The sequence below is a fragment of the Dermacentor variabilis genome, chromosome 1, assembly GCF_050947875.1.
Source record: "Dermacentor variabilis isolate Ectoservices chromosome 1, ASM5094787v1, whole genome shotgun sequence".
NCBI classification, from domain to species: Eukaryota; Metazoa; Arthropoda; class Arachnida; order Ixodida; family Ixodidae; genus Dermacentor; species Dermacentor variabilis.
Window position 1 is genome coordinate 199626406 of NC_134568.1, and position 13598 is coordinate 199640003.

General features: G+C 40.4%; 2 protein-coding genes across 9 annotated transcripts in view; one reads left to right on the plus strand and one right to left on the minus strand.

The window, feature by feature from the left end:
* Snx21 (Sorting nexin 21) overlaps positions 1 to 5240 on the minus strand; it is a 45696-nt gene extending 40456 nt beyond the window's left edge. For 2 of the 4 annotated variants that reach the window (XR_012830236.1, XM_075703168.1), the window contains exon 1: positions 4592 to 5239. Coding sequence is in view for 1 of the 4 variants with exons in the window: in XM_075703168.1 (XP_075559283.1) it covers positions 4592 to 4733 (142 nt within the window). In the remaining 3 variants the exon portion in view is untranslated. Of the gene's footprint in view, positions 1 to 350; positions 458 to 4591 lie in introns of all 4 variants that reach the window. The other 2 variants (XM_075703173.1, XM_075703178.1) reach the window with 2 other exon arrangements.
* A 230-nt stretch (positions 5241 to 5470) lies between these two features.
* LOC142590758 (uncharacterized) overlaps positions 5471 to 13598 on the plus strand; it is a 92962-nt gene continuing 84834 nt past the window's right edge. For 4 of the 5 annotated variants that reach the window (XM_075703192.1, XM_075703196.1, XM_075703187.1 and 1 more), the window contains exons 1-3: positions 5471 to 5647; positions 5906 to 6098; positions 11094 to 11255. In XM_075703192.1, the coding sequence (XP_075559307.1) occupies positions 5925 to 6098; positions 11094 to 11255 (336 nt within the window). In that variant the 5' untranslated portion in view covers positions 5471 to 5647; positions 5906 to 5924. The remainder of the gene's footprint in view (positions 5648 to 5905; positions 6099 to 11093; positions 11256 to 13598) is intronic. The other variant, XM_075703199.1, reaches the window with a different exon arrangement.

The following is a 13598-nucleotide window of genomic DNA, read 5'->3' on the forward strand; positions in this document are numbered from 1 at the left end:
TTTGCAGTAGAACACTCCTTAAACAGTTCTTTACAACTTCTAATGTAGAGCCAGAGCCAAAATTTTTAAGGACTAGTCTGGGGCCTTTCAAATAAGTATCAAGGAAGTTTAAAAAGTCACTACAGACAATTTTATACTTAATTTGTTTACAAAAATTCAAATTCAGATTCCCTGTACTACATTCTATGGGTTCTATGCTCTGAACATAATTTTAGAAGTGGGTTGAAAAAAAAAAAGCCAGTTTATACTCTACCCACTTCCAATGATTTAGAGATAAAAGTCAAATGTGAGCAAGATGCTTGCAGTACACAATACAGTGATTATAACCATAGAGTTTCTCACTACATTACCTAGAGGGAAATCTGGTGCTGCTGCGCTGTGGTATGCATGGGAATGCCGGTATATTGCGACTTCGGATAGGCATCGTTCTTGGAGAGCCAGGCAAGCACCATTCCGTCTGTCACAAAGATTAATTTTCTACTAAAACAGCACGTAAAAAGCTGTTTTAGCTTTATTATTACACATAAACATGTTCTGTTTAACTATGAAAACTTGTTATTGCATGTACAATTATATGAAATGTAAAAAGTATCAGCGGGCCGCTAAAGTTGGAGGACAGACAACAAGATTCGTGCTCGCTTTGGAACAGTTTGTCGTCTTTTCTTGCTTTTCTTTGCTTGGTTATGCATTGTAGGTGAGTAAACTTCACTGGAAGATGTCGTATACGTGAATGGAAACATTTTAAGATTTTACTTGAAGAATGTGTTATTTGTGTAGCCACATCCACGTTTTAGACGAAGCCTCTTACAACAACAGCCAACACAAGCCTCGCAGACACATGTACCATCATTCCCATGATGGCACAGCGCCCCTTAGGAAGCTCCCATAGACGGTGGCACCAGATTTCCCTTTAGGTGTTACAGTGAGAAACTTTGCAATTACAACCACATTATAGGGCTGCCTTCGGCTTGGCTTGGATTCCTCCTTATGTTGGCTAATGGCATAAATAGACTATTTGGGATGGGACTCCCAACAATCTGCTGTCCCCTGCCAGCTTATGACAAAAGCAGCACTTAGAAAATGTCGTGAAGCTCAACTATAGCGTGCAAAGCAATATTTCAAAGCCTCACTTCATGGCATGTTGATTGCAACATTTCGTACTGCAACGTGTAATTTGAATACCTAACCACCATTGAAAACTGGTCTCAGGTGCCCATGCCTACACAGGAACTGGGCAACATGAATATTTCAACTTTGAAAATTTTGTGTCAGTGCTTTTATAATGCACTGCGACTTATAGGGTGCACTTTTTTGTATTAGTGCTTCTTTTATATGGCAGACTGGCATGAAGAGTTCCCTTAGCACTAATTAAAGCACCTGCCTCACAAATAAAATTAATTAATTTCTTAGGGTTTATGTGCCAAAACCATTATTTGATTATGAGGCACACCGTAGTGAGAGACTCTGGATCCCTTTTGACCACTTGGGGTTCTTTAACATGCAGACAATGCACAGTGCATGGATATTTTTACAGTTCACCCTCATCAAATGCGGCCTCCATGGCCGGGATTTGATCCCATGCCCTCAGGCTTAGTAGCACAACACCATGGCAGGTCTGCCTCACAAGTTGTGCAGAAAATGGTCCTACACAATTGCACCTCTCTCCATTAACTCCAGTGGGCAAACAAATGCCCTAAAGCACATGAGCATTGGTTTTGATATTTTTATTGAAATGTTATGTTATGGCAATTATGACAAGAATGAAAGGGAAATGAAAATACAAAAAGGGGAAAGACAACTGTGAGCACTTCAACCTCTGAAATTTTCGTACAATTATTTAGAATGTTTAAGAAAGCTCAGGTCAGTCCTGATTAATAATCTGCTAGTTTGTAATAATTATAGGTCACAGGCCAAATGTATTTGGAGACTTGCAAATGGTTTTGTACCTTCGCAGCTATAAGCTTCTAGCAAGATCAATGAGCATAATCGCAGTTGTGAGCTTGCCCAATGAGCACAGTCCAAAAAAACATCAAACTGCAAGTACAAGGTTCATACTTCTAAGGCCACACCGCAATCTTAATTTTCAAGGTCGTTGCAAACAGGAGAACCATGCCTTTATGAACAGGCTTAGTTAGAAAGCAACCAAAGCCTGCACGACCATATGGAGTGCTATTAAAGAAAACTTCCTCTACATTGTATCGCAAGGTTGTACTTAGAAACCACAACACTTGTAAATAACACAACTCAAGAATTTGCGCATATAACACTAATGTTATTAGTCTACCATACACGAATATTTGTAAAAAAGTACCCTAACTAGCAAGCATTAAACTGTTATGTTAGGAAATGGTCCTCTATTCATGCGACTGTAGCTCAATTTTACAAAGGAAACTCAAAGCGGATCCTCGGAAGGGATGCTTCATTGTCAATGAAAGATGAGTCCTAGTTTAGGAAGGTTTACCACCACTTAACAGGTTTTCAGAGAACTCATTTGGACAACAGTAACACAATTGCAACACACTAAATGCAAATATCCAATGGCACATATTTTATGCAGACACCCAGGAACAGAACAAACAGAGCTATGTTGAAAAGCTGCTTCACAAACAAAGAAGAAATCTTCTCAAGCAAGATCACTTAGTTTCATCCACTGATATTTATTACATCACTAAACACCATAACATTTCTACAGACACTCATCTCGTCAGTGACGTACATATCTCTTACAAGACATAACAATGAAAGATACTACAGCAAATTATGCTACATAGCACAAGTAATCACAGTATTTGAAATCTAAAAACATAGGTGCAGTTCAAGTTCTCCATTCTTACAACACACACAAGGAAAAAGTGTAGCAAACACTGCAATATCTGTCTCAAGTGCTTTGCACCTTTTGGAGGCTCTCATGCACATGCAACAAAAAAATATTGTGTTAGCTAGGGTTTGTTCAGTTGCATGAGCCAGCCCTGGTTATAAACACCAGGCAGCTTTTTGTTGGTACTAAGATACAAACTAGAAAGTACTTCCACTTGTGCAACATCATTACCAGAAGGCCTAAGAGAGCAACATGCACATGTTCTCTGGACAATCATTCAAATACACACAAAGGACACACAATACACCAATGCAATCCTAGAATCCTCTGAAAATGTTTGACACCTATAGGTATCATGTTTTAATGGACACTATATACAATTTCAGCGAGTCAGTTAAATCTGTTTATTATTGCACAACTGTCATTTATTTTACACAATTTTTACTAATCTATGACACCCTGCTTCCCTACTTGTTAAGCGAAAAATTCTTTTTTTGCTTTGTTCGCTATTTATCGAATGTAAAGGTTGTAATTTTTATTAGTTGGAAACAGCTGGTTTATCTTAGTCTTTCAGACAAAGAACATGTTTATTACTAAACGAAATGAAAAAAAAAAATAAATAAAAGCCCAAGATCTATGCACTTCACTGCTCTTGAGAGACCACCTAACAACATAGGCAATGAAAGAACATATGAGTAAATAAACTTGCATATTAGAGACATTGGAGTGCACTTTTTCAGAAACACACAAATACTGCAGCTAGACAGTGTGTGTGTGTTTCTACATTTGAGCTTTTCTTCGTAAAAGCTGGATCACTTTCATTTCCCTTCAAACGCTCATCTTCACAAGATTGTGTTTACAATTGGGTTGGTCAAAACACGTTGGCGGGCTCATTCGTTTGAATCCGTGAAAGCGCGACTGAACGAGGTCGTGGATGGTACATGGCTCACTAATCCCGAAGACACAAGAGTGAAGGAGCGACACAATTAAGGTACTTCGTTGTGTCACGCCTTAATTCACTCAGTGCCCCCGTCCTCGCGCTTATTTTTTAAATCATTACTGTTATTAAGCTTATTTTCGAATGGTTCTCACACAAATATGCTAAAAAAAAAATGAGTGCGTTTATATTCGCACATACATAAACATTAATTTTCTGACAAGTTAAACGCTTTCGCACATCAAGAAGGCAAATTTTTCTAAAATGTATCTATACGTCGAACAATGACCATCTATGTAACAACCACACGTCATAACCCAACAGAAGATATATTTCCTTGGCTGAAAAACGTTTACGAAGAATTAACATGTGAAAAGTAATTATTGGTTAATGATCACACGAAAAGATAAAATAACAGAAAAACAAATTGTGCCCGTGCAAGTCATACGCAAGCGCAAAGAAAAAGGCAGGCGAGCAAGCATGGGAAAGCAGTTGCATCTGTCAAGGCGAGCTTTAAGAGAACGAAAGGATTGAAAACGAAGGACAGCTTGTTACGCCGATAGGTCGGAAATCGCAATATCTTAACGGCTTCCTTTCGCTTGCACAATGGACTGTTTACTTATCTAATAAAAAAGAATTCTCGAGCAGAGCAGATATTAAGGGCGAGAACACCTGCTTATATATGGCTTAAGTTAAGAGTGCATTATTGATAGTGTTGATATGTCCGTAGTGGCTTTCGCAAGCCCTTAAGTAATTAACTATTTACCGTTCAAGGCAACGTATACGGATCATCTATCGATTCAAAACAGGTCAGTGCAAGAACGCGAAAAACTCACGAATGGTTCTCGATGTCGACGAGACGAAACACTCCCCCGTGTCATCTGCAGCGTCAGAAAAGCAAAGCGTTCCCACCACTTGGGAACAACGCAGTTCGTCCACGTCATCAGAAAGAGAAGAGTTCAGTTCCTCGGAGCTCATAACTACACAGTACTACGAACACGCGTTGTAACTCGTCGATCTGAAATCATCACCGTGACACCTCCGCAGTCACTACTACCGCAGCCAGCCTTGTGCGAGGCGCAGCCAGCGCAGCTGCAAGGGCACACGCCTCTGACACAGCCAACCAAGCAACGAGTGCAATGATTATTTACCAAAAAACAACCGTTCGACCTCCGAGCGAGTTTCACTGCCGTCGTCTCACAGGCCGAGACAATTTTTGTTGTCTCGGTATCGGACTCTCCACACTGCTGTCTTTATAACGAATTTTGATCAATTGGGGGCATTGGCGCTGTCACAGCGTACGATAGGGCGCTGTCGTCGTCGTTGACCAATGGGCATCGAAGCTAATTGACTGATGCCGTTAAATATCATCGGCTATTCGACATTTGTAAGTACTGTACGAATAAAGGTATCTGCTAATTGTACTGGTATAAGCGATTGACGATCAGATCACTCTGAATAAGTTGCGTGTGTCAGAATAACGAAACCAAAATCTTACAATGACGATGACAGTTGACCCAGCATTGAGCCAGAGTTCCTCTCCTTTGAATGATATTGATTACTAATCGGGTATAACGCAGCCGCTACACAACGGGAAAATGGTTTTAACACACCAAATTTTTAAAATAATATTTATCTATCAAAGTTCTTGCATGCTATTTGATCAAATTTATTGCGATGCAGTTCTGCGGATGCTTCATTCGCCTTGCGCATTGCTTACGCGCACGTTGCGCATACGGCGCACATTTCCAGCGCATTGTAAGACGACATGTCTTCCGATAGTAGAAGCTATTTTCGGCCGAAAACTATGCACCATCATTCTGGAAGCAGAGTAGCTTCATCATACGAACATGATGACGTTTTCGTACTGTCACGGATATGAATACTGAGAGGTAAGCCCATCACTACTCGTAAAAAATTAAATTAAACTAGAATCGTTTGTACTTACTTTCCTGCATTACAGAAGAGCACTGCTAGGAAGCTATATGACCCACGTATTGTCTGTTGGCTTTATGTGGTCATGATTAACAAAATCGAGCCCCTCGGTTTTAAGTGTTGCATTTAGAACTTTAACAATGATATAGTTGGTTCTTTATATATGCTAAGTGCGGCACACAACTGCCGTTTCCTTCTCTTGTTTTTTTTTTCAGAATTTATTGATACTGACGAATGGCAGTAGAAATATTTGACGCCGACCATTTGGCCATATCTGCCATCGTTACCGTTGGACTGCAATTCATTTTCTTTGTCATCGCAGCAACATTTCATTTCGACAAATTAACAGATTTCGCTGGTGGTGCCAACTTTATTATACTGGCCTTGACTGTATTTGTTTTATCCCAGGTAGGTATCTTTTGTGTGCTTTTTCTGCCCCCTTCCTACTGTTCTCCTTAATTTGTAACAGCTGTATTATCCTCGCGGCATGCATTCATGTGTGCACCATGCAAAGTAGCAACGGGAGAGAGGTATGCTCCTTGTTAAAAGGCAGAGGTTTTCTCTTTTTTTTTTCCTTTCTTCCCCCTGCCACCCGACGTACGTACATATGACCGCTGACACGCTACTCTGCATGCATAAGGACGGTGGAAGGAATTAAAAGAGTTCAGTGGGTGAGTGTAAGAAAAGAAAAGTGGGGGGGGGAGGGGGGCGTGAGTGTAAAAATAGGCCAGTGAAACTGATAATTATATTTATGGGTGAGAAGATCGCAAAAAAAAAAATACAGGCCTTTCATTATCATGAAGCGAACTTTGGCGAAAGCTTTCCTAAGGTCAATTTCTGAAAGTTAATCAAACAATTAATCTAGATCTAAGGCCCACTGCTGTTTTGAAGGGCAGGGCATAGTATGTAAGTCATATATATGTCACATAATGTCAGCAAAGCGTGACAGATCATGTTCATTTCATGCTCAACACAAAATAGCATTCATTATAACCATGTGCAAAGGAATGAGTACACAAAGCAAATAACAACAAGGTCACTAGCTCTGATTTTTTTTTTTTTTTGTCTCTGTCCTTGCTCCTTTGCTCAGCATTTATAATGAATCTGTTCCAACTTGCCTAGCTTCCTGTCTTTCTAAAATCTCTTGTAACAATATGTGGGGCCCCATTCAAGTACTGTATTTTCCACTGTCTCTAAACTGTCACAGTTATCACAGTAGGGATTGATTGCTCACCCTTTGCTACATAGATAACTGTTCATGAATAGTACATTCAGTCAAAGCCAATGGTATTCGCAACTTTGAGAGGTGGTGGTGGCGCTACGTGGTTTGTTCGCGAACCAGTGAAGGAGTGATCGAGCTTGGTGGAACAGGTGACTGCTGCATTTTCAGACACAGAAAGAAGTACAGGCAACTTGCCTATCAATGCTTTTCCAAAGTAGGAGAAGTGTGGAATATTCAGAGAAAAAAGAGATATTGGTTTGTGCACTAAATCATAAAAAAATAAACATTGTGAATGAACGAGTGCAACAAAAAGAAAGCTGCATGCGACTGCTATGTGCAATGTGCCTCAAATTCATCACAAAAAGTCCGCATTCAAAATGTCTGTCACATTATTTCAAGCTCCCAGAAAGTACTTTTCTTACAACTCTTAACCTTCACCCACAGTTCTTTCTTCTTATTTTTCCTCACATTTCTTAAAGACTGCAAACATACAGTCGAAAAGAGACACAATATTTCTCGAAATTGGCTATTTTTACTTTATTCTAAATTTGTTCACTGTTGGCTGACTTCCTGTCCGAGTCCTCTACTGTTTGCTGATCAAGGGACCGGAATAAAAGCACATTACTGGCAATTGGATATGCCTGCAGAGTTGCTTTTCCTGTTTCGTCACACAGTGCAAAAACAATTCTTTGGCTACTTTGTTTGCTCACTCAAGCACAAACTCCACTTCGTCTTTTTCATCATCAGTTCACTGTTGCAGAACATGCCAAATTTGACAGCCTTTGACAGAAACTGAAGTGAACCAAATGTTATGCTGCAGAGTATAGTGCAGATAAAAGCAATATAAACCGCGTCTCTGGGAATTTTCCTCACTTTACTGAGGTAAATATTTAATCATTCTATGCTTAGTGACAAGCTTCCATTAATGATTTCATGCTACTGATGCAACAGTCTGCTGCATTTGCAGCATTTACAATTTTGTGTAGTTAAGTGCTTAATGTGGGTGCATTCATGTACGCAACCTTTCTTCAGTTATAACAAAATCTTACTGCTTCCCTACCTGTGCAATAACATACATTGCAGCACAAAGAACTCTGCTCTTCTCCAAACGTACCATTCCAGCAGCATGTCGCGATCATCTCAACGTCCGTCATGTTGGATGTACAGCCACGACACCTATAGGCCGTGGAAGTTGCGAATAATGTCTCTGACTGATGAGAAGGTAGCTATAGAATTTTTTATCTTACTCTGAGGTCAACCGATTGCAGGAAGTTGTTCTGGTAAAGCTGCCTGAAATGAACTTCATGAAGAAATTTTATGAGAATTTTTTCAAAATGCAGTTCTTTCAACACGGTAAAATAGCAACATGTTCACATTACTCATACTATACTAAATTTTTAATGTGAATAGCATTCCTGGCATTGTCAGAGTAGTTTTCATTCCACCTAGCTAGCTATTCCTACCAAAAATGTGGGCCAGTCCTAAAGATAGTGCAGTCTAAAAATATGAGCCGTTCGCATGGGTATGTAGCACTAGGTATGTGTCACTCTTCAATGAACCCTCTTTGAAGCCAACTTGAGTGTGTGTCACTAGGTATGTGGGCCACTGGGCATGTGCTGCTCCTCAATGAACCTCTTTGACACCAACTTGGGTCATTGTGTGCTGTGCCACTGGGTATGTGCGAACTTCACGGTGACACCACCAGAAGGTGCAGCAGCCCCAGAGGGAAGTGCGAGAGAGGAGTATGGCTACAGTACATGCCTCATACATGACGCGTTTCAGCTATTTGAATACTCGAATAGTCATTATAGATGAGTTTGTATAGGAGTCATCATAGTGAGATCGTAGAAACATCATTGCTAAGCAACTTCTCTGGATTAAGTCACTAATCTTTAGGTATTTTTAATATATTTTGTTTCCTGGTCACAAAGCTATTAGATATATAGCTTAGCTAGCTTGCAGCCAAGGAGGCTAACTTGCATGCCTATTCAAACAGGTTGTGTAAGGTTTCCTGCAGCCATGCCTGTAGCAGTGTTATAGAAATCAAAACAAAAAGCGCTGAATTCTTTGTATTGCGGCACCTACTCATCATCACTGCTGCACAAATTCATGGAAGAACAAATGCTGCAATTTAAAAAATAGAACCTTGAGAAGAACACAAAGTGCAGAATTTCAGTTCAATTGCTATTAATAGCAGCCAAACACATGCACAACATCCTCCTCAGATTTTTTTCTCTTAGAGTTAGTGAAAAATTGTTGTGATGCGAAACCAATGTAATGGCCATTACCAGTAGTAACTGAATTAAAATCTCCACATTTAGTGAGCTTATAGCAGGTTTAGATTTATAGAATTGTGCTAGTTGTGTTTGAACACACTGCTTCTTGCGCCTGCAATATAAAAATTTATATCTTACACAGCTTGCATGAGTACACACCAAAGTTAATCTTCACCGGCCAACAGCTTTAAACAGTGCTGCATACGTCAGAGCAACTTTGGGTAGCATCTTCAAGGAGTACTGACAGAAAATGTTTGTCTCATTTTTATTGCTTCTTTAAGATAGCCATCAAAGCAGTAATTTTGCTATAGTGCCTCAATTCACCGAGAGCATAACAAATAATTAATTACATTACCTTTTAATGTGGCCAGTCAAAAATGCGCACCCAGTGCAGTGCACCTCTCGACATCGTCACCGTCACCCGACACCGTCACATCATTGAAACCTGCTGCGACGGTCTGGTGGTACCAGATGTCATTGACGCGTACACATGCACACTATGACCGTGCTGCCAGCACACTATGACCATGCTGCCAGAAGCAGAGTCCATTCATCACTAGACTGTCCCCCTGCATTTACAAGAAAAGTGAACAGTTGTAAGGGCCAGTTTGGCTGCTTTGAGCGACACAGTCACTGGGCCTTCAGCCACCACTCCGGGCTGACTTACAGGCTCTTGCGTTGTGTGAGATGCGACATGACCACCACCTCCGATTTCGGTGACGTGTTAAATCTTCTTTTTCACATCTGAAGCCATGCTGTGCTTGGCGCACATTTTGGTTGAGTTGTATAAAAAGTGCTGCAATTATTTGTGGTGCTCTGGTTCTATAAGCCTCATGGACCAAGATCCTGTTTCATGCAGTTCAAATGACATGCTTGAAGTAGTTCACCACTATTGACTGCTTCATGACTGCAATATTGCATGCACCTTTGTAAAACAAAACACAGTGCCTCAGTGCACAAGGCAGCCTACTTAATAGCTGTGACTGTGATTCTGTGGTTTCAATATTGCAGAAGTGCTGGGCTATATGAATACTACTGAGGAACTGAATAGTTCATTAGATGTTTTTTGAGTTTAGTAATATCAGGAAGAGAAACATGTGAAATAGGTCAGGCAGGCTCTTCTTTTTTTTTTTTTCATAAGTTCCAGTTTATTACTATATTCAACTTTATCAGGAAGGGGGGGAGGGACTGAAATTAATACCTTCCCGAGATCAGATATGCAGCTTCACTGAAGAAATTTGCTAGCCAACAAAACTCCATCAATGTACAGCTGTCCATGCATGTCAGGTGGATTTCACTTTTGGTTTTGAGAATTTTTGCACTACAGTCAAACCTCCTTTATAACAACTTCAAACCTATTCTTCACCATCACTAGTGTGTGAGCCCATGTGATCACACATCGAGTCAGTTGCAACTGCTGCAGTGTGGCACTCAGCTATCTACAGTCATTATCACTTGTTCTCAAGTGACGCCAGAGTGCATCACAATTAACAATGCTATCATTAATTATTTGTCACATTGGAACATTACGGTTTCATTTCATGATTACTAGACACAGATAAATTCATTGAAGTGTTAAAGTTACAAAAGAATGCTGTCAGTGCTTATTTAACCTTGGTGCAGAATATGAAAAATACCACTGTTAAAGTTATTAACACACTACGTGGTGTACATGGTTCTAGACTTTTTCGTAAAACTATTCTTTTTGTACAAGGCACATTTTACTGGACTGGACCTTCTTTTCATCATTCAATGTGAAAACAAAAACATTTTTTCTTGCTATAAAATAAAGTTATCTAAGCAGCATACAAGTATTTACTGTTATCTGAAAAATTATAAATACCCTAAACACAAGACACATTGGTAGCTGGAAAACGAATACTAAGTCATGATTGTCTTTTTCAGACTTATAGCCCAAGGCAGTGCCTCACCACTGGTCTCGTCTGTTTGTGGGGTGTGCGCCTATCAACATTCCTCCTTTTCCGGATTATCAAAATTGGTAGAGATGAGAGATTTCAAGAAGCTAGCAAGAATATTGTACGTTTCGCCATCTTCTGGACCTTTCAGGTCGGTTGACAATTCAGCAATAGCAATGAAAAGTGCTGCTTAGTTTTCAAAACAGAGCAGCCTTATTTATGTCTGTGCAGCATGGGTATCATAAGCCACGGACTGGGAGCTGTCCCATATGGCAATCAGACTTTTCCAGCATTTCTTGTATGTTAGCAGGCTGTGATAACAGCAGTGGCTTGATTTATAATTAGGCTAATTTGCAGTGTTTCTGCAACAATAAACAAGCTGCTTCATTGTCATATATGGTTATGTAAGACTGTCATTACTTCACTTGCATTCATTGCGCTGCTTCTTTCTCCAGCGGTCACAAGAAGCAAATGTGTGTGACCGGACTAGTTCGTAATCCATTATAAAGAACAGCGCAACAGCAGACGGAGGGCACAAAGAACAAACCAATGAACACAAGCAATGTGGGCTGTGCCCTTGTGTTCATTAATTTGTTCTTTCAGTCCTCCATTTGCTGTTGTGCTGTTTTTATAATGGGTCCAAGAAGCAGAGTATTCTTAATTTTTAAAATTTTGTTGTTCAAAAATTGCACTTATTAGGCTTTGCTTAGGTATTTGGTTCAATTAATTCTGTGTGAAACACTAACAAAGAGTTTTTTTTTTAGTGATGGTTTATTTACTTTATTTAGGCTGAACTGAATTGAGAATGGTTTGCCCATTTTAGAGGCTTGAGTTGCTTGAGTTGCTTGAGCAGCTGTTACACTAAGCTCTTGTTTAACTTGATCCACAGATATATGACATCGGGACATCTGTACATAACCAGAGTGTTTATTCAAATATGTGATGCTTTAACTCTTGCTTGAGTTAAGCACTATTGCGCTTGTTCGGTCTTTGGGAAAGAGGCCACATGGGAAAGCCACCGAGTCCTGTGGCTCCGCCTTTGCTGCTGAATAGTGCCCATGTCCGCAAGACACAACATCTGTTACAGGAAATGTTTCCCTTTTCCAACCCTTACCAATCATTACTTTATGCTTCAATAGAGACAAACCATACTTATCAACTCATTTCAAACCTTTTGAGTTTGGATGCTCATTTATTAAACAGTTAAACCTCGATATAACGAACTTAAATATAACGAAATTCTCGATATAACGAAGTATTTTACTTTTCATAACCTCTTGTCCATAGACCACCATGTATTTAGAGTCTCAATATAACAAAGTGTTTTCGTATGCGATTTCAATATAACGAAATTTCACTGCCGCTGCTAAGAAATGCCGGGATAATAAATGGAAACTTCCGCGGACGCAGACGGTCAAATGATTGAATCACAAGCGGCTGCTTGCAAACACTTCTCAAATCAAGAGCGGCCCCCGAAGTGAAGCCGCATGATGCTCCGTATAAAGGCCAAGTGCGATAAGATCCTATCGCGCGCTGTGCGCTTTAGGTGCGACTCAAAGTGTGCGAGGGTGAGACAAGAAAGATGGTGGCTTCACGAGTGCCGCCTTCCCGCGCGAGCAAAGGGAAAGAGGGGGAGGGGAGTGTGCGCGAAGGGGCGGAGTGGAGGGTAAGCTGACGCGCGTCTCGATTTGTGGCGTGCAACTCGGCCGTGGCTGCGCATGTCTGTAAGCGCGGCTGAGCGCGTACGCAGCCGCGCACCCTGCCAAGGTAATCTGCTGCTCGTGCCGAGACGGCATGGCACCATGTAAGCTGTCTTACCGCACGTTTAGTATTTCGAGTTTCGGTGACCCGTTGGAGCGAGAGGCAGAGGAAACATTCGCTCCTCACTGCCGGCGCTTTTCCCGTTAACGTCGTCCCAGTGCGGGCGACGCTATCAGCTGCGGGGGCGCAGTGCACGCGAAAGCATGGCTGGCTTCGGTTACTTCGCAGCGCCGAGAAGATATTGACGTACATACGTGGCATGAAACCGTATCATTCGTCGCCGACTCCCAAATTTGTCGAAATGAATTGTTTTCTCATTCAAATTTGCTTTTTTTTTCGATTGCCCGATAGTTCTGGAAATTCTGCGGCCCCTTTCCGTGTAATAAAAATCTATCGGCGACTATACTTATTTGTATAAAAGGTCAAATTTCAATACAACGAAATTTTGATATAACGAAGCAAAGTGCCGATTTTACCGACATCGTTATATCGATGTTTAGCTGTATTTGACGGTTTATATTTCTTTCATTATCATGTGTTCAGAATGTTGCATTTAAAATCTATATACACAATTAGCAAAAGCCTGTTGTTTTTCAAGAACAGCTTTTCATTTTTAATTGTTTAAATGAATATCTTTAACAGAGCTGTTGATATGTATCACTCAGATCTGTGTATTATCTACAAAATGTTGACAAATTATAAATAATATATGGGGCAGTTCGTAAAAAGAATT